Here is a 24,795-nt window from a genome sequence, read left to right on the forward strand (position 1 = left end):
TTAGTGCGAAAACGGTCATTGGGCCGTTTTCTTCCAAAATGAAAATGGCCATGCTGTTACCATCAATCAGGAGCGTTATCGCGACATGATGACCAATTTTGTGATGCCAATTATTCGTCGAAAGCGTATGAGGCAGTTCTGGTTTCAACAAGACGGCGCTACACCGCACACAAGTCGCATAACAATCGATTTTCTGAAGAATTTGTTTCCGGGCCGTTTGATGTCGAAAAGTGGTGATTTGGACTGGCCACCGCGTTCGCCCGATTTGACGCCGCCTGACTTCTTCTTGTGGGCATATTTGTAGTCAAAGGTTTACGTTAACAAGCCAAGGACCGTAGAAGAGCTCAAGGACAACATTCGTGAAGAAATAGCCGCTATTCCGGCCGAAATGTTGGCAAAAACGATGTTGGCAAAAACGATGCTTCATCCAATTTGGCGTTTAAGTCCCTCACATTAGAAATATGCATTCGAAAACAATGGTATTTGGTATCAGATACTGCCCAGAAATACCTCTACCAAATTTTATCAAGATCGGTTCACATTTAGATATAGGTCCCATATATATATCTTCAACCGACTTTGGGTTAATTGTGCACCATATTATTTGGTGGTATGATCTACAGGGTTGCCCATATTCGACGGACACATCTGGCAACGCCATAACTTTTGACAGAGATGTCACATCGCTTAATGACATACCGCGTTTGAAGCGTCAGATCAAGCAGATTTTTACCATGAACGAATACACGCCACGCGAGCGCTCTGAAATAGTTGAAATTTACATTCAACAGAAGAAGTCAATTGTGAAAACGTGCTTTTAAAACATTAAAAAATGTGAGAAGTGCGCCTTCTAAGAACACCATTAAGCGTTTATACGAAAAATTTTTGACTGGTAAGGCTCTTTCTAATACGAAAGGCCATATAAAAGTCGACCAAGGCGATCGGCCGAGAATATCACTGCCGTACGAGCCAGTTTGAGAGGTCCCCAAGAACATCCCAAAAACGCCGTTCTCAGCAGTTGGGCATGGCTCGGTCCACTTTACAACGGATTATTCGCATTGATTTGCATTTGTTCCCGTACAAAATTCAATTGACGCAAAGAATGTCGATTGGAATGGGCCCAAAGAGTCATCGAAATGGCCGAAGATGACGAGCAATTTTGGAACAAAATTAGCATGTCCGATGAATCCCATTTCATATTGAATGGGACCGTAAATAAGCAACATTGCCGTTTTTACGCCACTGAAAATCCTCAGGAGATTCAAGAAGTGCCTCTTCATGACGAAAAAGTCTTTGGTGCGGCGTTAGTGCGAAAACGGTCATTGGGCCGTTTTTCTTCCAAAATGAAAATGGCCATGCTGTTACCATCAATCAGGAGCGTTATCGCGACATGATGACCAATTTTGTGATGCCAATTATTCGTCGAAAGCGTATGAGGCAGTTCTGGTTTCAACAAGACGGCGCTCCACCGCACACAAGTCGCATAACAATCGATTTTCTGAAGAATTTGTTTCCGGGCCGTTTGATGTCGAAAAGTGGTGATTTGGACTGGCCACCGCGTTCGCCCGATTTGACGCCGCCTGACTTCTTCTTGTGGGCATATTTGTAGTCAAAGGTTTACGTTAACAAGCCAAGGACCGTAGAAGAGCTCAAGGACAACATTCGTGAAGAAATAGCCGCTATTCCGGCCGAAATGTTGGCAAAAACGATGTTGGCAAAAACGATGCTTCATCCAATTTGGCGTTTAAGTCCCTCACATTAGAAATATGCATTCGAAAACAATGGTATTTGGTATCAGATACTGCCCAGAAATACCTCTAACAAATTTTATCAAGATCGGTTCACATTTAGATATAGGTCCCATATATATATCTTCAACCGACTTTGGGTTAATTGTGCACCATATTATTTGGTGGTATGATCTACAGGGTTGCCCATATTCGACGGACACATCTGGCAACGCCATAACTTTTGACAGAGATGTCACATCGCTTAATGACATACCGCGTTTGAAGCGTCAGATCAAGCAGATTTTTACCATGAACGAATACACGCCACGCGAGCGCTCTGAAATAGTTGAAATTTACATTCAACAGAAGAAGTCAATTGTGAAAACGTGCTTTTAAAACATTAAAAAATGTGAGAAGTGCGCCTTCTAAGAACACCATTAAGCGTTTATACGAAAAATTTTTGACTGGTAAGGCTCTTTCTAATACGAAAGGCCATATAAAAGTCGACCAAGGCGATCGGCCGAGAATATCACTGCCGTACGAGCCAGTTTGAGAGGTCCCCAAGAACATCCCAAAAACGCCGTTCTCAGCAGTTGGGCATGGCTCGGTCCACTTTACAACGGATTATTCGCATTGATTTGCATTTGTTCCCGTACAAAATTCAATTGACGCAAAGAATGTCGATTGGAATGGGCCCAAAGAGTCATCGAAATGGCCGAAGATGACGAGCAATTTTGGAACAAAATTAGCATGTCCGATGAATCCCATTTCACATTGAATGGGACCGTAAATAAGCAACATTGCCGTTTTTACGCCACTGAAAATCCTCAGGAGATTCAAGAAGTGCCTCTTCATGACGAAAAAGTCTTTGGTGCGGCGTTAGTGCGAAAACGGTCATTGGGCCGTTTTTCTTCCAAAATGAAAATGGCCATGCTGTTACCATCAATCAGGAGCGTTATCGCGACATGATGACCAATTTTGTGATGCCAATTATTCGTCGAAAGCGTATGAGGCAGTTCTGGTTTCAACAAGACGGCGCTCCACCGCACACAAGTCGCATAACAATCGATTTTCTGAAGAATTTGTTTCCGGGCCGTTTGATGTCGAAAAGTGGTGATTTGGACTGGCCACCGCGTTCGCCCGATTTGACGCCGCCTGACTTCTTCTTGTGGGCATATTTGTAGTCAAAGGTTTACGTTAACAAGCCAAGGACCGTAGAAGAGCTCAAGGACAACATTCGTGAAGAAATAGCCGCTATTCCGGCCGAAATGTTGGCAAAAACGATGTTGGCAAAAACGATGTTGGCAAAAACGATGCTTCATCCAATTTGGCGTTTAAGTCCCTCACATTAGAAATATGCATTCGAAAACAATGGTATTTGGTATCAGATACTGCCCAGAAATACCTCTACCAAATTTTATCAAGATCGGTTCACATTTAGATATAGGTCCCATATATATATCTTCAACCGACTTTGGGTTAATTGTGCACCATATTATTTGGTGGTATGATCTACAGGGTTGCCCATATTCGACGGACACATCTGGCAACGCCATAACTTTTGACAGAGATGTCACATCGCTTAATGACATACCGCGTTTGAAGCGTCAGATCAAGCAGATTTTTACCATGAACGAATACACGCCACGCGAGCGCTCTGAAATAGTTGAAATTTACATTCAACAGAAGAAGTCAATTGTGAAAACGTGCTTTTAAAACATTAAAAAATGTGAGAAGTGCGCCTTCTAAGAACACCATTAAGTGTTTATACGAAAAATTTTTGACTGGTAAGGCTCTTTCTAATCCGAAAGGCCATATAAAAGTCGACCAAGGCGATCGGCCGAGAATATCGCTGCCGTACGAGCCAGTTTGAGAGGTCCCCAAGAACATCCCAAAAACGCCGTTCTCAGCAGTTGGGCATGGCTCGGTCCACTTTACAACGGATTATTCGCATTGATTTGCATTTGTTCCCGTACAAAATTCAATTGACGCAAAGAATGTCGATTGGAATGGGCCCAAAGAGTCATCGAAATGGCCGAAGATGACGAGCAATTTTGGAACAAAATTAGCATGTCCGATGAATCCCATTTCACATTGAATGGGACCGTAAATAAGCAACATTGCCGTTTTTACGCCACTGAAAATCCTCAGGAGATTCAAGAAGTGCCTCTTCATGACGAAAAAGTCTTTGGTGCGGCGTTAGTGCGAAAACGGTCATTGGGCCGTTTTTCTTCCAAAATGAAAATGGCCATGCTGTTACCATCAATCAGGAGCGTTATCGCGACATGATGACCAATTTTGTGATGCCAATTATTCGTCGAAAGCGTATGAGGCAGTTCTGGTTTCAACAAGACGGCGCTCCACCGCACACAAGTCGCATAACAATCGATTTTCTGAAGAATTTGTTTCCGGGCCGTTTGATGTCGAAAAGTGGTGATTTGGACTGGCCACCGCGTTCGCCCGATTTGACGCCGCCTGACTTCTTCTTGTGGGCATATTTGTAGTCAAAGGTTTACGTTAACAAGCCAAGGACCGTAGAAGAGCTCAAGGACAACATTCGTGAAGAAATAGCCGCTATTCCGGCCGAAATGTTGGCAAAAATGATGGAAAATGCAGCAAAAAGGGCACAATACGTCATCAACGCCAGAGGCGGCCATTTGAGAGATATCATATTCAAAAATTGATGTAAACAAATCTACTTGGAACAAATTAAATGATTAACATTGCCAACCGCCAAATTTTTATTTTTTTCTTTGATTTTTAAAAAAAAACATGGGTCCGTCGAATATGGGCAACCCTGTATTTGGTGGTATGATCTACTTAAAATAAACTATTTTGTTACGGGAGCTCTACTAAATATGCATAGTGTTATTATTATATAGTGGGCCCCGCTCGACTTTTGATTTTTCCTTACTGGTTTCTGAATTAGTAATGGGGAGAACTCACGCAAAATATTATCAATGTAGATTCAGGATTTTCAAAATCACCCAACGTATTATCCAACTGTTAGCTACTGGTCGGAGGGATTTTAGCATCAATAAATTTTGGCGGATGAAAGGGAATTTTGATCGTTTTATTACTCGTTTGAAATCACATTTACAATTTTGTAACCAACATATTCGATTCGTTGCAGCCATTGATAGTATTCATAGATTAAGAGCCTTAAGCGTCGATAACTCAACCTTTATTTGTGATTGCGCTCTATAGATATTATACTATTAAACCAACCCAACACTGAAGACCATTACACCAAAACTATGCCAGCGTTTTATCAGCCACTTTGTTATCGCATACCGTTTTCATATTTTCTTTTCGCTCACTTAATTTTTCTTTATTTTTGATTTCTTGGATTTTTTCGTCGATTTTGAAGAAGCACATATAATCTTCTTTCCAAATCTAATTAAACTCGCTATTAATGTAAACACAACAAAAATACAACTGGCTAAGAGTAGATACACATCAATATTGTGATATTGCCAAAATGACAAATCCTGACCGGCATTACGAATATGAGGAGCTCCATCATGTCTCAGGACATATTCCACCCAAAAGATTGCAGTTTCCATGGGTGTCAAAGGTTGATCTCTGAAACGTTTCGACAATGTCTTGACAGCATTCGAATAACGAGGATTTGTCCACAGCTCTTCGATTTTCTGCTTAAATTCTTCCTTGTTGAGGGTTTTCAAATCCATACTCAAAGCAAAACCTGCCTTCACGGAGTTTTTAACATTCATGAATTGATCGGCCAACACTGGAATACCCAAGATGGGTTTACCATGGAAAATGGTTTCGGTGGTACTCAAATAGCCACCATGGGAAATGAACAGCTTTACATTAGGATGGGCCAATATGGAGGGTTGATTAAACCATTTGCGTATGACAACATTGGCTGGTTTATTCGGCAATTCTTCCAATTCAAATTTCCACAAAACTTTAATTTTTAATTCTGCAAATGTACCCAATATGGCCTGAAGAGTTTGTGGGGGCAAATCTTTACTCTTGACATTCGAGCCCATGGAGAAGTATATTACCCCCTCCGGTGAGTTGTCTAGGAACTTTTGTAAATCTTCTTCCAATGGATCAGGTTTTTGTTTTATGTGCAAACCACCAACCTCAATCATATTGGGAACATAAGGACGTGGTGCTCGCAGCGAAAAGTGATCATTCAATAACACCAGTGAGACATTACGGCGGGCCTCATCCATTGACAGTTTGGCATTGGGGAAATATTTCTTGTAGACTTTCTCGTGATCAGGTAACATGAGATAATTCAAACACAAATCATCCACAACATTGGCCAAGACATTGACAGTTCGTTCCCACAGCGACATATGACTGCCATATTGCAAACTCATGTGGGGTATAAATGAGGCTGGTGATGGATTGGCTGTTAGATAGTCAATAAAACCAATGGTGCCAAATGTGGAGACTCCAATCATTGGAGCTTGAAAATATTCTCCCAATCCCAACAATGATTCTGTGCTCAAAACTTCGATGATTAGCAAATCAAATTTTTCATTTTTCAATAGGTTTTTTACTTCCGAATTTTCCATGACATTGGTGGTGACCGTCACACCCAAAGCGCTAAGTTCCACAAATTCTTGGAAAAATGATTTTTCTTCACTCTCACCGCCCGCCATTTCAATTAACATTTCTAAAGAATACATTTTTTGAAATAAAAATTCAAATTCATAGTCCTCATTACAAACTTACCATCGAAAATCTTGCTATTTTCCATAACGGCGATATCACGAAAATTCTTCAGCGGTTTCTTTTGGGGAAATGTCGATATGGATGTGACTTCATGGCCCTTTTCCGCCAAGGCCTTAAGCAGTGGTGAAATAAAAATATACTGCGATGGCCCCGAGTAGGGGAAGATGGAAAGAATTTTAGCTCCCTCCGTTGATTCGAATATTCCAAGGCTCATAAATAGAGCAATAATTAAAACGGAGCGTATGCCCATTTTAGTGATGTGTTCCCCTTGCTGGTCAATGGCCTACTGTGTGCGGATAAGTTTTGAATTAGTCGTTTTGTTGACTTGCCTTATCATTAGACCGAGTGTTCCCCAACTAAATAATACATAATATAAATTAGCAATTGAATTGATAACCAAAAAACGCTTATCGCAGTTGTTTTGTCTTATCTTAATATGAACCTAGAAACTACCCGCCTATTTCACAGTTTCAAGTTCACTATCAACATTCTAATTAACGGTAGTTTATGTCGTGTGTCTTCGTTGTAGGTCATTGTTTTATTGAGTTAAGTACTGCAATGAATCGGCAAGAATGGTAGATTTTAGACTCACGCACGGTGGTGATGATTATATCAAAACCTAATATTAATAAATAACTTTTAAGGAATTACATAGCCTAATCGAAATAACGACCTTAGGTCTCTTTGAACCAAATCCATATCACGAAATTTGGAGTCTATCTAGGAGTGTCAGTCTGTCAGGCTGGCTGGTGCGTATGATAATATTCAAAAGTAGTATCCGATTTGGTTCAAACTTGGTACATTGCAAAATTAGTATCAAAGTTAGATCGAGTTCGGAGATGGGTTATATCGGTCCACTCCTTCTGGTATCTCCCCCACAAAAGTGCGACTTTTTCAAAAAAAAAAAAAAAAAAAAGAAGAGAAGAGAAGAGAAAGGATAATCCGATTTTGCTACAACTTTGCAAATCCTAATATTTGCATCAATGCAAAGTCGGATACCAAAATCGACAAAACCGGACCTCCCATTCAAAGGGTCAAAATTTAGAACAAATTATTACTCTTATAAAATGTGATATAGTCCGATTGTCTTCAAATTACATACATCACAATATTTTTATTAACCCACGGTCTGCTATGAAGATGGAACATATCGGTCCACTTCTTTTAGTAACTCCCCGAGGGTTAAAAATTTGAAGCTCATATATCATAGCTCTCTTTAAATTTGACACACACAAACATTTTTGCTAACACAAGATCTGTTGTGAAGATGATATACAGGGTGAGATAAAAAAACTCCAACAAATTCAAACGCCATAATTTTTCCTTCTTTTTTACATTTTAATTTCGGAAATAGCATCAAAATTCAGAATAAGTTTAGATTTGTTCGAATTGGTTGCCTACGGCACGATTTATAGCAAATTAAACCGTCACACGCTGCCACAATGTTGCTCTGCGGTATTTTGATCCATTTCCGACGAAGCTCGTGCTTGAGGTGCTCCACACTTTGGCATTTTTTAGCAGGAAATGAAGCGAGGAACCTCATTTTGTAACCATTCATGGGTGACACGTGCTGAGTGCGATGGTGCTGAATCCTGTTGGAAAGTCCAAGGTCTGCGACCAAAAAGTTTGCGTGCCCAAGGCTTTAATACATCCTCCAGAATATTTTCCCGATAATATTCGGCATTTATTCTGATACCACGGTCGTTTAATACGAGCGGAGACCGACCATCGGCTGTTATGGCGGTCCACAACATCACCATGGCCGGCCCTTGAGTTCTGGTGGCCAACCGGAGGTGCACATATTCAGCTGCCCTCTTTGGTAACTCAGGTAAACACGAACATTTAGTTTGTTTACAATCTGCTGGACAACGAATGTTATCTCATCGGAGAAAACCAAATTCGGCAGCTCACCACTTTGGCCAAGCGAAGCAACTCTTTAGCTCTTTTGAGTCTATTTTCTTTCGGTTGCGCCGTAAGTTCTTGCAATTTTTGGAATTTCAATGGATTTACCCCGAGCTAATTTTTCAATATTTGCCGAATGGAATATTGCGATATGTTCAGCTCACGAGCCATCGGCCAATGCGATGCGGGTTTCGATCAAGTCGCTTTTTTCTTTCTTTCTTTCGTCCACTTCCTTGACGTCGGGCTACGCTACCAGTATCGCGGTAACGAGCGATGGTACAAGACACAAAAGATTTATTCACATTTAAATGCTGGAGTGCGCGAACGATAGCCACTTGGGGTTTTCCAGCCGAATATAAAAAAATCACACTATCACGCTTGAACTCCATCACGAATAACTTTTTTTCTGGAAAATTCTCACCAAAATGCTTTTGTATGATTGTAAACAATATAATGAGCTGTCACTGGAATAATTTTAACAGCTATCGGACGAGTGGCTTAGCAGATGACAGCAGTCTGAAATTGATTGCAGTTTTTTCATATCACCCTGTAGCTATTGAGCCCGAGCTGCTAATAAGCTGTAATATGCTTCCGATATCAATGATATTGGGTACGAGATGTTATTTACAACCTATCAACTTGCAGTTCTTAATTCAATCAACCAATGACCTGCATTGTAGGCACACGAAGTAGATTACAGCTGATTAGAAGCAAGATAGCGAAATGGGTCAATAGTCCACATTAATATTAGACCAAAGAACTGCGATAAGCATTCTCGCTTATCGATTCAATTGAATATTATTTAGTTAGGCAAGTCAGAAAAACAACTAACTCAAAACTTAACCACAAAGTAAGCCATTGACCGGCAACGGGAACACATCGCTAAAATGGACATACGCTCCATTCTCCTTATTGCTCTATTTATGAGCATTGGAAAATTCAACTCTGCAGAGGGAGCAAAAATTCTTTCCATCTTCCCCTACTCGGGGCCCTCGCAGTATATTTTTATTTCACCACTGCTAAAGGCCTTGGCGGAAAAGGGCCACGAAGTCACATCCATATCGACATTTCCCCAAAAGAAACCACTGAAGAATTTCCGTGATGTTGTTGTTATGGAAAATAGCAATATTTTCGATGGTAAGTTTGTAGTGAGACTTAAGAATTTTAAAAATTATTTCAAAAAACTTTATTTCAGAAATGTTTACCCAGGCTACGGCCGGTGAGGCTGAAGGAAAATCATTTTTCGAAGAATTTGCGGAACTCAGTTCTTTGGGGGTGACCGCCAGCAGCAATGTCATGGAAAATGTGGATGTGAAGAAACTATTGAAAAATGAAAAATTTGATTTGATCATCATCGAAGTTTTTGGAACCGAATCGTTATTTGGTTTGGGTGAATATTTTCAAGCTCCAATGATTGGCGTCTCCACTTTTGGCACCATTGGTTTTATTGATTACCTAACTGCCAATCCATCACCAGCCTCATACATACCCCACATGAGTTTGGAGTATGACAGTCACATGTCGCTGTGGCAACGAACTGTAAATGTCTTGACCAATGTTGTGGATAATTTGTGTACAAATTTCTTCTTAATAGCGGGTCAAGAGAAAGTCTACAAGAAATATTTTCCCAATGCCAAACTGTCTTTGGATGAGGCCCGTCGTAATGTCTCCTTGGTGTTATTGAATGATCACTTCTCACTGCAAGCACCACGTCCTTATGTCCCCAATATGATCGAAGTTGGTGGTTTGCATATTAAACAAAAACCCGATCCTTTGGAAGAAGATTTACAAAAATTCCTGGACGATTCACCGGAGGGTGTAATTTACTTCTCCATGGGTTCAAATGCGAAGAGTAAAGATTTAGCCCCTCATACACTCCAGGCCATATTGAGTACATTTGCAGAATTGAAGATTAAAGTTTTGTGGAAATTCGAACTGGAAGAATTACCGAATAAACCAGCCAATGTTGTCATACGCAAATGGTTTAATCAACCCTCCATATTGGCCCATCCCAATGTGAAGCTGTTCATTTCCCATGGCGGATATTTGAGTACCACTGAAACGATATTCCATGGTAAACCCATCCTGGGCATTCCAGTGTTGGGCGATCAATTTATGAATGTTAAAAACGCCGTGAAAGCTGGTTTTGCTTTGCGTTTGGATTTAAGATCCCTTACAAAGGAGAAATTTATGCAGAGCATTCAAGAGCTATGGACGAATCCCCGTTATACGAATGCAGTGAAAACCTTGTCGAAACGTTATAGGGATCAGCCATTGACGCCCTTGGAAACTGCAATCTTTTGGGTGGAATATGTCCTGAGACATGATGGAGCTCCCCATATTCGTAATGCTGGCCAGGATTTGTCATTTTGGCAATATCACAATATTGATGTGTATCTACTCTTAGCAAGTTGTATTGTTGTTGTGTTTACATTAATAGCGAGTTTAATTAGATTTGGAAAGAAACTTATTTGTGCTATTTCAAAATCGATGAAAAAATCCAAGAAATCAAAAATAAAGAAAAACAAGTAAGCAAAGGCTACAGTCGAGCGGGGCCGACCGTTGAATACCCTACAACACTATAATAAACGATACAGTTTATATAGGCGAGATACTCGAAAGATTTTCACAAGATATTATGGCAAATAATAAAAGAAAACCATCAGGATTCGTTCTCCAATTTTCGAATAATAGCAACCCGTGAGGATCGGGCGTATATTACGACCTGCTGACAATTTTGCAGTTTTTTGGTCCATTTCAACCCCTAAATATATGGCGATCATCTCCAAAAAGAGTAGGCTTCTATTCTGACCCTCATCTTATCCCCATGCAAAATTTCGTAAGGATCGGACAGTAAATGCGATCTGTATATGATATCCTGATATCCTAACTACTTAGTTTTATTAGTTGTAGAAACATTACCAAATGTTTGATTAAAAATGAAAATATGCCAAAAATATGACAAAATTGAAAAAATATGAGAAAATGTTACAAAATCAATATTTTCATCTTTAGAGGGATATTTTTATGCGATTTTTTTAAACGTTTTATCTTTAGTGCCAGGAGGCCATTCTGAATTAATGAGAACTGTCGAAATCAGTTCAGCCGTTCTCGACATATAAGAGATCTTTCAAGCATATCTTCTTTGATAGACATATATATCGCACATATTTTGGTATATATCCGATTTGTTGGATGTTAACATCAATGTAAAGGTCAGAAGTAACCTTGCCATGGCTTTGTGATTTCGCAGGGATTTAAAATATTTGCGGATTAATCAAAAAATTTGAATTTTTTCAACACAAAGTATATGGTCTATTTTACCCGCTAAATATTATCCAAATTGGTAGGCTTCTTCCCCGCCCTAAACTCTGACTACATGCGAAATTCCGCGTCGATTGGTCTATAATTGCGACCTGTATAGCTACTGCAAAATCCGACATTTTTTCAGTATTTGGTCCATTTCAACCCCTAAACATTTGAAATAGGCTTCTATTCTGACCCTAACCCGACCTTCGTGCAAAATTTCGTAAGGATCGGGCCATAATTGCGACCTGTAGCGTGATTACAAATTAACATGGACAGACGGACGGACGGACATACATAGCTAGATCGTCTCAGCTTGGCGAGCTAGGAAGATCCATGTATACTTTCCTATATGGGAAAACAATATTTCGAGGTGTTACATAAATTCTGGCCCAATCAAACTTATAATACCCCCAACACATAGTGTTGTAGGGTATAATTAGGTGAACGAAATCCAAACATTGAATTTTGTGCGTGATAAGTAAATGATTGATAACACCGTGGAAAAATTTTAGCTGGGAATATTTCAATGGGGGGTTATGTTGATGGTATAAAGTCAATTGAGTACAATCATAAATGGACATGAAGTTATCGGCCATTAAGACCCTTTATCTATGAATACTGACAAGTGGCCGTGGCTTTGTTTGCCTTAGCTTTCAAAACGTAAAGATGTAATACAATTTTAGTAACAAAGCGTTATTTTATATACTTTTATATTCTAGCTTTGATAATTAAATATAATTTTGGGTATGAGTTTTCCAATTTTGCGCACTACAAGAAAATTTTATAAAATTTACGATTGGCCCCTAAGGTCAGATCTGTTGTGACATTTTTGTAGTAAATACATGAGTAATACTCGTTAATAAACAATGTTACTGCTACTCCAGACATGGAGTATTGGTGACTATTGATTTGACCAATGATCAGTCGGTGACTTTGGCACAACGTGAATTTCCTGGCCGTTCCATGCCTACTGGTGAAACACTGTGACATTTAGCCGCTCGCCTCCAAGAGGCTGGCACAACAAAAGATCCTACCAGGCGTAGCAGACCTCGGAGTATCCGTTCTACAGAGCATATTGCTGCTGTAGCCATGGATGTCACGAAAGCGCCGTCGACATCGAACAGACGACGTGCTATGGAAATTGGTATCAGTCGACGGTCTTTATAGAGAATTTTTTGTATAAGATTTGAAGAGGTGTCCGTACAAAGTCCAGATGGTGAATCACCTGTTAGCTGTTGACCGCTAATCGCGTCTAACATGCGCTTAAGCTATCCTCAATCACCACCAAGAGGAAGAAGATTTTTAATAAAAAATAATCATGAGTTATGAGGGCCATTTCCATCTTAGCGGATACGTAAATAAGCAAAGTGGAACACTGAAAATCCGCGAGAAACCCATGAAGAGCCTATTACACCCGCTCAAAGTCACTGTATGGTGTGCTGTGAGTGTAGGCGGTACAAAGCAATGATCAACGACTTCTTTTTGCCGTAACTTAATGAGTTGGGATAAGAAAACATGTGGTTCCAACAGGACGGTGCAACGGCGCATACTGCACGTGCCAAAATCGATGAAGGATGCATTTACTGGGCGCCTAATCTCCGTTTTGGCGATTTGCACTGGCCTGCAAGATCGCCGGATTTTACCGTTCCAGACATCTTTCTGTTTGACTTTTTCAAGTCGCGGGTTTATGTCAGCAAGCCTCAGATTCTTTCAGGTCTTAAATACAATATCCGTCAAGAGTGTGAGGACCTATCCCCGGAAGTTTTGACCAAAGTGATGGAAAGTAGAATAAAAATACTGTCCATTTTAGATTTTAGGATTTGAAAAGTTGCATCAACATCGGATTATCGTTTCTCTTTCTATGCTTTTATAACCATAGTTTTTCCAAGGCATATCGGTAATCTTACCATCGAAAATCTTTCTATTTTCCATAACAGCAACATCACGGAAATTCTTCAGTGGTTTCTTTTGGGGAAATGTCGATATGGATGTGACTTCGTGGCCCTTTTCCGCCAAGGCCTTTAGCAGTGGTGAAATGAAAATATACTGCGATGGCCGCGAATAGGGAAATATGGAGTGAATTTTAGCTCCATCTGCAGACTTGAATATTGTAAAGCTCACAAATAGAGCATATATTAGAATAGAGAGTATGCCTATCAAAATATTTTTTGAAAATTTCGGCCTTTTGTGGGGAAGGTACCAGAAGGAGTGGACCGATATATTCCATCTTAACAACAGACTTTGGGTTGATAAAAATATTGGGATGTGTGAAATTTGAAAACAATAGGACTTTTACATCACTTTTTTTTAAGAATTGTAATTATTCAAAATTTTGAGCCTTTGTGGGGAAGGTACTTGATGGAGTGGACCGATATTGTCCATTTTCACACCTGAAATAGCACTGATGCAAATATTGGGATTTGTAAAGTTGAAGCAAAATTGGATTATCGTTTCTCTTTCTGTGCAGAAAATATTTTTTTTTTTTTAAATTTCGACCTTTTGTGGGGGAGGTACCAGAAGGAGTGGGCCGATATTGCCCATCTCTGAACTCGATCTAAGTATAACAAAAATATTAGGATTTACCAAGTTTGGACCAAATCTGATACTCCATTCGAGAGTTATCGTGCGCACCAGCCAGACAGACGGACGGACATCGCTTGATTGACTCCAAATATATGCTGAAACGGATTTGGTTCAAAGAGACCTAGGGTCTAAAACCGTTATTTTGACTAGGCAAGTTTTAACCGTTTCAAATGATATATACCCTCTCTAGCCATATGGCTGAAGGTATAAAAACGCTGGAAGTTTACTTTTGCGCCACTTAATGTTAGCGCCGCATGATTTTTGGTCTTTCTTTACATAGCTAAAATTTGCAGTGCTTCGAAAATTATTACGTACCCTCTCTTAACAGTGAACACATTTTAATGGCTTGAGACGTCGTTCGTTCCAAGGAATTTCACAGTCAAATTTATGCGTTATTTACTAATAGAACTCGATCTATTAAATACTCAATGTCTGACATTTGTTTTCCGGAGAGGAACACCATTTGACTTTTGTTTTCTTGGAGTCTTCTGAACTATAACACTTTCTTAATTACATTCACATTCAATTCTTCAATATTTTTTTTTTTTTTATCATATATTTAAGTTTTCTTTATTTTAGATTTCTTCGAACTACCACAAATAATTTTCTTTACGAAGCTAATAAAAACAGCCATCAGTACAAACACAACAACAACAAAACTTGATAAGATTACGTACACATCAATATTGTGATATTGCCAAAATGACAAATCTTGACCGGCATTGCGAATATGCGAAGCGCCATCATGTCTCAGAACATATTCCACCCAAAAGATTGCAGTTTCCATGGGTGTCAAAGGTTGATCTCTGAAACGTTTCGACAATTTCTTAACAGCATTCGAATACGTGGGATTCGTCCACAACTCTTGGATGTTCTGCTTGAATTTCTCCTTTGTAAGAGACCTTAGATCCAGACGCAAGGCAAAACCAGCTTTTACCGAATTTTTAACATTCATAAATTGATCTCCCATTACTGGTACACCCAGAATGGGTTTTCCATGAAATATTGTTTCGGTGGTACTTAAATATCCACCATGGGAAATGAAGAGCTTCACATTGGGATGGGCCAATATGGAGGGTTGATTAAACCATTTGCGTATGACAACATTGGCCGGTTTGTTCGGCAATTCTTCCAATTCAAATTTCCACAAAACTTTTATTTTCAATTCTGCAAAGGTACTCAAAATGTCCTTCAGCGTTTGTGGGGGTAAGTCTTTACTCTTAACATTCGAGCCCATGGAGAAGTATATTACCCCCTCCGGTGAGTTGTCTAGGAACTTTTGTAAATCTTCTTCCAAAGGATCGGGTTTTTGTTTAATATGCAAACCACCAACCTCAATCATATTGGGGACATAAGGGCGTGGTGCTCGCAACGAGAAGTGGTCATTCAGCAACACCAGGGAGACATTGCGACGGGCCTCATCAAACGACAATTTGGCATTGTGGAAATATTTCCTATAGACTTTCTCTTGGCCCGGCATCAAAAGGAAATTTGTACACAAATCATCCACCACATTGGCCAAGACATTGACAGTACGTTGCCACAGCGACATATGACTGTCGTATTCCAAACTCATGTGGGGTATATAAGAAGCTGGTGATGGATTGGCTGTTAAGTAGTCAATAAAACCAATGGTGCCAAAAGTGGAGACGCCAATCATTGGAGCTTGAAAATATTCACCAAGACCCAGTAACGATTCGGTACCCAAAACTTCGATGATGATCAAATCAAATTTTTCGTTTTTCATTAGTTTCTTCACTTCCACATTTTCCATGACATTGGTGCTGACCGTGACTCCAAGAGTGTTGAGCTCTATAAATTCTTCGAAAAATGATTTTTCTGCACCCTCACCGGCCGCCAACTCGGTTACCATCTCTAGAAAACAGTATTCTTGATATTATTTTCAAATTCCAAGGCATAATAGTAAACTTACCATCGAAAATTTAGCTATTTTCCATAACAACAACATCACGGAAATTCTTCAGCGGTTTCTTTTGGGGAAATGTCGATATGGATGTGACTTCATGGCCCTTTTCCGCCAATGCCTTTAGCAGTGGCGAAATAAAAATATACTGCGATGGCCCCGAGTAGGGGAAGACGGAAAGAATTTTTGCTCCCTCTCCAGACTTGAATATTGCAAAGCTCATAAATAGAGCAACAATTAGAATGGAACGTATTTCCATTTTGAGTGATGTGTATGCGTTGCCGGTCAATTGACTACTGTGAGGGTAAACATTTCATCAGTTTAAGTTGACTTCAACCATCTGTGTGTTCTTTATCTGAATAATGTAAATTCGCAATTGAATTGATGATCGAGACCACTTATCGTTCTCTCTAATCTAAATATTAACCTAGAAGCTATACGCCGCTTTCACAATTTCAAGTTCAGTATCAGCGTTGAAGGTTATTGTATTTTATTAAATTAAAAACAACAACAAAAACGGAATGGCATTGAAACGGCTTGTAGAAGTGCAAGTCATGAACGCAATGTGGTGATGATTTTATTTTAATGTCATTAATGTGCAAATTTGCAGATTAATTTGCAGTGTAGTATCGGCTGGGTAAAATTATTGCAGGCAAACGCGTCACACACTTCTAATAAATCCCAACAAAAACTTAATACCTTGTGCATCACAGATAATTTCCTGTCATAGGCTGTAGTATCTATTACGAACTTCAAATACCAAATTTGAAACAATTCCGGTGAATAATGTCGCTAAAATCATCAAAATTCCGAATATCGGGAGGTACCGTCATATCGTGGCTATACGAAGACGTGGACCTGCACAGACAATTTTCTGTCATAGACTGTAGTATCCATTACGAACTTCAAATGTCAAATTTCAAATAATTCCGGTGAATAATGTCGCTAAAATCATCAAAATTCCGAATATTTGGAGGTACTATTATGTGGAGACTATACCAAAATGTGGAACTACATGGCCAATTTTTAATACCAAAAGTCCTGCAGACATAATATACATTTGAGTTAAATTTTATCAATCTACTTCATTTCGTTCGGAAGCTAGATTGATTTTCACAGACCGATAGACGAGCGGACATCGACATAGAATTTTATGCTGATCAAGAATATATATACTTTATGGGATTGAAAATGTATATTTCGAGGTGTTACAAACGGAATGACAATCTTAATGTATCCTCCATACTATGGTGGAGAGTATAAAAATGGGGATTGTGGTGGAATTATTTCTCAATTTTAATACCCTCAGCCATCACATCACACCACACCTCTGGCCAAAATTTTGAACAATTATAACTCTTATAAAATGTGATGTAAGAGTCCGATCACAATATTTTATTAACCCAAGGTTTGGTGTTGAGATGGAATATATCGCTCCACTCCTTCTGGTACCTCCCTCACAAATGGTCGAAATTTTGAATATCAATTATGATCAGAATATCAATTATGATAGACTTGATACATCTGAATATTTCTATCAACGCAGGATATGTTAAACCAGTAAAGAAAGACTTTAAGTCGGGCGGGGCCGACTTTATGATACCCTACACCACTTTGCTAATTTAGTAGGGCTCCACATAACAATTAAAAGTTTTTATCGGAGAATTCAATCATACACGCTATGATTATAATTATAATTTAAAGTTCAAAGGACTAAATATGCCGAAGCACTTGTATCTTCTAAATTCGGACTTGTATTGCCCATTTGGTGCACAATTTATTTGAAATCGAATATAGATAAATATGGAAGCTATAGCCAAATCGGAACCGATCTCTATAAAATTTGGCAAATATATTTCTGAGCTGTATTTGATATATATCCCTGAATATCGTTGTTACGGAATGCATATTACGGCTGTGGGTAACAAATATGATAAATCGGATGAACAGTATATATGGGAGCTGTAGCTATATCTGAACCGATCTTCACCAAACTTGGCATACTAGCTTCTAGACTCGATTCGGTCGTAAGTGCCAAATTTCATCCCATTTAGGCAAATATTAGACCTTTGGTGCACAATCAAAGGTAAATCGGACGAAGTTCTATAAAGGGGAGCTATATACAAATCGGAACCGATCTCGATAAAATTTAGCAAACGTATTTCTGAGCTGTATTTGATATATTTCCCCAAATATTGTTTTTACTGAGTGCATATTACGGCTGCGGAGGATAAAAATAACGAATCGGATGAACAATATATATGGGAGCTATAGCTATATCTGAACCGATTTCGATCAAATTTAGCATACTTATTTTAAGGCCTAATCTGGTTGATATGCAAAATTCCATAATTTTCGGCCTGATATTACACGTTTGGTGCACAATAAAAGGCAAATCAGACGAAGATATATATGGGAGCTATATCTAAATTTTGACCGATTATCTCCAATTTATAGGGTTCGTCCTTGGGCCAAACAAATGATTTGTGCAAAATTTCATCTGGATAGGGCAATAAATGCGAACTGTACTTTGTTTACAAAAATACATGGACAGACGGACGGACGGACATGCATAAATCGACTCAGAATGTGATTCTATGCAGATCATCAAAAGGAACTATGGGTCTATCTCGTTTCCTTTTGCCTGTTACAAACAAATGCACAAAGACATAATACCCTGACCACCTTGTGGTGTAGGGTACAAAAACACGGTAGAGCTCGGAGCATTCCTTCTGGTACCTCCCCACAAAGGGTCAACGTTTTGAATAACCAAAACGTTTATAAATTCCGAAATAAGCATCAGGTTCTCCTTATATTTCACGCATCCCTATATTTCTACTAACACAAGATCTGTTGTGAAGACGAGATATATCGGTCTTCTCCTTCTGGTACCTCCCCCACAGAGGCTCAACATTTGGAATATCCATGAAGCTCACAAAAAGTAAAATTAACATCCGAATTAATTCCAGTCTTGTTACATCTCAATATTTCCATCAACACAACATATTTGTTATAAAGATGGTAGACATCGGACCATTTATTTTCTACCTGCCCCATATAGGGTTCTAGATTTTGGAAAACAAAATGCTCAAAGAAACGAAAAAAGCATTAAACTCTATTCAAATTTCACACATACAGAAATTTTTGCTAATACAAGATCTGTTGTGAAGATGATAAGTATCTGCGAACCCCTTCTGGTACCTCACCCATAAAGGGTCATAATTTTCAATACTTTTATCTTGCGAAACAAGTCTGTGATTTTTGCTATCTATCAAATATTCCTCTCAACCAGAAACCTGAGATGAATATGGAATTTATGATTTTGCATAAAATTGGATACAAATTTTAGATTTTCTTGTAATTTGCCCATACTAATATTTTTATCTGGATTAGATGAGGTATGAAAATGGAATACTTCGGTCGACTATATGTAGCACCTCGCACACACTTTTAATATTTTCTTAAAGTTAGCACATACCTCATTTAAAGTGAAGGAAGCAGCCGATATAGTTCATACATGGCACGTCGCAATATTTATATCATATTTTTTTAGGTGCGATACGAAATGGACTATATTGGCCTATTGATTCGGAACCTACTCCATAGAAGGTCAACAATTTGAATTGTCTAACAGAAGTCAAAATATATTTTTTAATAATCAAACATTGGCTGAGGGTATACATCTGTCGGCAAAACCGACTGATACTTTTTAACATTTTGTCTTTAAAATATGTTATTATTCAATTAATTCTGCAAATACAGTTATGGTGCCTTTTTGGTTTTTTTGATATATAATACTCGATTTATTTATAAAAATTACCCAAGGAAATACCTTTGGTTTTCACAGCAAAAACCATAACACGTGTAACTTTGAAGCCAAAAACTTTACATCAAAATATTGCCAATATTGTAAACACGTGCAGGTGAAATACTCTCAGGTATCACATGCCAAATATTGTCCACACTCAGGTAGAGTTCCATGGCGGCAGCAACTTCAGAATACGGATTGTACCTTATGTTTATTTTATCCACATATCGCATCATTTACTGCTACAATAATCACCATCGCGTCGTGTAACTGTATATTTCATAATTTGTACTTTCGCATTTTCTTTTGCTCTAACAACTTTCGTTTTTTTCTTTCAGATTGATATCAGAAGTTTGTAACTTTTTACTTACACCTTGTCCTCCCTTCGTTTTCGATATCACCACGGCAAAAATTACATTTACCCTGCACGTGTGGGTGAGACCAGGACGTTGTTGATTTGTACAAATGAAGTTGTGGTTTTATATTTCATTACAAATTACCGAGGGTGGGATGGGATAGGATGTTGCGTGCAACAACAGCAGCAGCAGCAGGAGGATTAAAACTTTTACATTTTATTTAACCTAAATTTAATATGCCGGCGAAGTATGCAAGTTTTTCAGTTTTAAACATGAAAAAAAAACCAAACTCAATGATAAAATATTAAAATTTATACTATATTACGACAAGGATTTGTTGGTGAAAATTCTGCAAATGGTACACATATACACAACAAACTCATTAAGAAATCTATATTTGCTCTATAAAAGCTATTTTAAGTGGCAAACAGGACCCGGTGAGCTTTCATAAATGTATTTCTATCATCTCTGTTTCATCATAAAGCTTTGTCAAAAAAATTTGCAAAACGACAGTGACACAAATTAATTAACTTATATATAAAAAAAAAAAAAAATGCTCGCTACTTCGTCAGCGATATATACTTTCCTATGTTTCCCACATAGGAAAGTATATATGGATCTTCCTATCTCGCCTAGCTGAGACGATCTAGCTATGTATGTACGTCCGTCTTTCCATGTTAATTTGTAATCAATCTACAGGTTGCAATTATGCCCCGATCTTCACGAAATTTAAAATGTAGGTGGGGCTAAAGGCAGAATAGAACCCTACTTCTTTTGGAGATGATCGAACAATATTAAATAGACCAAAAACTGGAAAAAATCCTGATTTTGCAGTTGCTCTACATGTCGCAATTATAGACCAATCAAAGCGGAAGTTAGCAGGGGCTAGAGCTTAGGGCTGGGCAGAAGCCTTCCAATTTTGATGGTCATCGGGTATTATTTAGTGGGTGAAATAGGCCACAACAGTTGTGTTAAATAAAAGTCAAATTTGCCATTAAACCGCGAATATTTTTAATCCCGGCGAAATCACAAAATGGACGAACATGTCAATTCTGAACGTTACGTAGATGCCGATAGTAAATATATCGGTGATATATATAGCGAAGTATATACAAAGTGTATATACAAAGGAAGGGGATGTTAGTTAAATGTTTATATCTCAAGAATGGTTGGACCGATTTTGACAAATTTTGTCAATTCTGAATGCCCTCCTGGCATAAAAGAATGAAATCTAAAAAAATCGCATAAAAAATGCCAATAATGATGTCAATATAGATTTTGTAGTATTTTCTGCCATTTTTTTTTTATTATTTTATATTTTTTATCGCATGCGATTTCTTTTCATAAGAAATCATATTATTAATTAAATATTTTCCATACAGCGAACAACAAGTTACATAAAAAAACACACACACACACAACCTTACATTCTTCCTTTCTATCCATATTTTAAAGCCATTACCGACAATCTCATTATCCTGTAGCTGACAAGTTCCAACGATGTTACAAAATACCTCATTGATTATGAATCTGTAATGGGTTTTCTTTTTTTTTTTGCACAATAATGGCTATCAATATCATAAGCAGATACTCATAACAAACACACACAGAAACGCACACACGCTTAATTAACTGCTACCAAAAGCTTCTTTGTAAACTTTCACTTTTTCAACTAGTAAAGTAAACTAATTGACTGTGGATAAGTTCGACTACGGCTATAAAGAGCCATTATTTGCAAATGAGCTGAATAGATTGTGTGGCAGACGGACAACTTTGCCAGATTAAACATGAATTTTAAAGACATTGAATTTATGTAGACCCTGAAAATGTTAAAGATTCTGGTTACAATTAGTGGGACATTACTGTCTTTCGTAAATTTTTTTAAAGAATGATATATCATGGAAAATTAATAAAATATAGCAACTCAACTCCAAATTGGAATATCAAATAGTAAAGAAAGGCTGGGTCGACTTTATGATACCACCCTACACCACTTTGCATATATATTGTAATGCTAAATATAAGATATAAATGTTTTTATGGGAAATTTATACCAACTATGATCGTTTTTGAACGCATATTATGGCTTTAAAACAGTTATATTTTAAAGCCGAAATGAATTAATAAATGACAGCCTTCTATAGTATTCTACTAAATTTAAAGGCGACATTTGTTTCTAAACCAATCCATTCTATATGAGCTGATATTATACTTGTTAAGCACAATAAATGTGAAATCGGGGAAGATATAGAGGATGAGAAAAAAATAACCTGCAACAAAGTCAAACACCATAATTGAATTTTTTTTTCAATTTTTTTAAATGAAAGCAAAAAATATCGGAAATAACATGAAATTTTAGAATAAGTTTAGATTTGTTCGAATTGGTCACCTTTGGTACAAATTATGGCCTTCAAAAGGCCAATGAAACCGTCACACGATGGCCGAATGTTGCTCTGCGGTTTTTTGCCCCATTCCCGGCGAATCTCTTGCTTGAGGTGATCAACACTTTGGTATTTTTTAGTGCCAACCTTGCTTTCCAAAATACTCCAAACGGATTGCTATCCGGAGATATTCGTGGCCACTGTACGCTTGAAATGAAGCGAGGAACCTCTTGGGCGCTTGAGTTCAGGTGACCAATCGAAGGTGGACATTTTCATCTGACCTCTTTGGCATGTAGACACGATCATTTTGTTTGTTTACAAACTGATGGACAACGAATGTTTTCTCTCCGGAGGAAACCAAATTCGTCAGTTTACCACTTCCGGCCAAGCGAAGCAACTCTTTAGCTCTTCTGAGTATATTTTATTTCTGTTTCGGTGTAAGTTCTTGCCCTTTTTGGAATTTCAATGGCTTTACCCCGAGCTCATTTTTCAATATTTGCCGAACGGAATATTGCAATATGTTCAGCTCACGAGCCATTTTTCGGCCTTACTTACTTTTCGAACCTCTTCTGCTCATGTTGCTGTTTTCTTCCGTTCACTTCTTGACGTCGGGCTACGCTAACGATACGATAACGATGATATCCGTCTGTCTGTCTATTGACATCACTATACAGCACACATTATTTGACTTAGAACTTAAACATTTGCAGAACAATTCGTATTGTGTCTAGGATGGTTGTTATTGAAAATGAGATACATCGGTCCATTTTTTAGAAATAGCCGCCATATGACGGTACCTACCGATATTCGGTGTTTTGATGATTCTCGCCACATCTTTTCACGGATTTGTCTAAAAATTGGTATTTGTAGTTCATAAAGGGGTCTAGTTCCGGTGGCGAAACGTTGTATGTATAGGTCCACCTCCTCCTCCACATCCCATAATTCGGTATTCGGCCTCATCCACTTTATGGATTTACTGGTATTTGTAGTTTAAAACGGAATACGTTTGAGTTCAAATAATTTTATATAAAAATGTTTTATTTACCCAAATGTATTAAGATTTCGGCCCGGCCGAATCGTGATTTTATCCGGGAAGTCTACTTAAAGTGTTCTTAAAAATCAAGGATTTTCAATCAAGAATTCGACAACAACTTTTGAGATATTGCATCATTAGGGCGAAGGTTGCTTTGTGATAGGTGTTTGATAATTTTCTCTTGCGGATTGAGCTTATAATAGCCTAAGCAGCTGTCATTGAAAATTGAAATCTAGGATTAAGGAAGATAAATTTGGGAAAACTACATTGCAAGTAAGAATCTTTTCCCAACAATGGTCGTGTAAGAAGATTTGTAGTAAAAAAATTTTTTAAAATCTAAATCAGGAAGTTCATGTATAATTCGCCATTCTTTCTGAAAGTCCTTGTGCAGAAATGTTCTTAAAAATAACTTTAATGAATAGGAGGCTTCTGAAAGAAATTTATAGAAATATATGAAATTCGTACAGGAAGATTTAGTAAAAATATTTTTGGCTAGATAGAAAAATACACACCTTTTTGTCAGGAGGTTCTTTAAAAAGTTAATTAAATCAAAATAAAAAATCAAATTTTGGTCGATTTTGATTTTGTCTAGGAAGACCATACACAAATTATGATTTTTTGGTCAGGTAACCCTATTTTTCAAAATCACTTGAAATCTTTTTTTTATTCGTTGTTTTTTTTTTAAGCTAACTAATTGTTAAGAAAGACCTCCTCAAAAATACCTTTAAAATTCAATGATTTTTGGACAGGGTAAGGATAATTTTTCTTACAAAATAACCATTGGTATTCTTGCCAATTTATATCCTTACTCCATTGTTAGACGTTAGACAAACTTCTTTAAGTAAAAAACAAAACCAACAATATTATGGACAATAGAGAACTTATCTATTGAGAAATTCTTTATTATTTGCGGTCTCATTCTAGGGACTCCACACTAAGCCATGAAAATGCAATGCCAATTTGTTGCTCAGCTAAACTGAATATGCTTTGCATTTTATTATATGACTCAACACATTCCAATGCCTACAAATCCAAATTATTTGTTTTAGTTAACTT

The 24,795-nt window shown here is 38.0% G+C and overlaps 3 protein-coding genes across 3 annotated transcripts; 1 reads left to right on the forward strand and 2 right to left on the reverse strand.

Moving 5' to 3' along the window:
• Positions 1-4,899: 4,899 nt before the first annotated feature.
• On the reverse strand, positions 4,900-6,744 carry LOC131801105 (UDP-glucosyltransferase 2-like). The gene is made up of 2 exons (XM_059119207.1): positions 6,444-6,744; positions 4,900-6,384 (listed from the first exon to the last, which is right to left on the reverse strand). The coding sequence occupies exons 1-2, from the start codon at positions 6,691-6,693 to the stop codon at positions 5,051-5,053; spliced, it is 1,584 nt and encodes a 527-aa protein (XP_058975190.1). The 5' UTR covers positions 6,694-6,744; the 3' UTR covers positions 4,900-5,050.
• A 2,415-nt stretch (positions 6,745-9,159) lies between these two features.
• LOC131801104 (UDP-glucosyltransferase 2-like) lies at positions 9,160-10,937 on the forward strand. The gene is made up of 2 exons (XM_059119204.1): positions 9,160-9,482; positions 9,541-10,937. Exons 1-2 carry the CDS (start codon positions 9,233-9,235, stop codon positions 10,875-10,877), a joined length of 1,587 nt encoding a protein of 528 aa, XP_058975187.1. The 5' UTR covers positions 9,160-9,232; the 3' UTR covers positions 10,878-10,937.
• Positions 10,938-14,787: 3,850 nt separating this feature from the next.
• On the reverse strand, positions 14,788-16,310 carry LOC109613634 (UDP-glucosyltransferase 2-like). The gene is made up of 2 exons (XM_020038689.2): positions 16,171-16,310; positions 14,788-16,112 (listed from the first exon to the last, which is right to left on the reverse strand). The coding sequence occupies exon 2, from the start codon at positions 16,108-16,110 to the stop codon at positions 14,797-14,799; it is 1,314 nt and encodes a 437-aa protein (XP_019894248.2). The 5' UTR covers positions 16,111-16,112; positions 16,171-16,310; the 3' UTR covers positions 14,788-14,796.
• Positions 16,311-24,795: the final 8,485 nt, after the last annotated feature.

Source organism: Musca domestica, unplaced genomic scaffold, assembly GCF_030504385.1.
Source record: "Musca domestica strain aabys unplaced genomic scaffold, Musca_domestica.polishedcontigs.V.1.1 1, whole genome shotgun sequence".
Taxonomy (NCBI): domain Eukaryota; kingdom Metazoa; phylum Arthropoda; class Insecta; order Diptera; family Muscidae; genus Musca; species Musca domestica.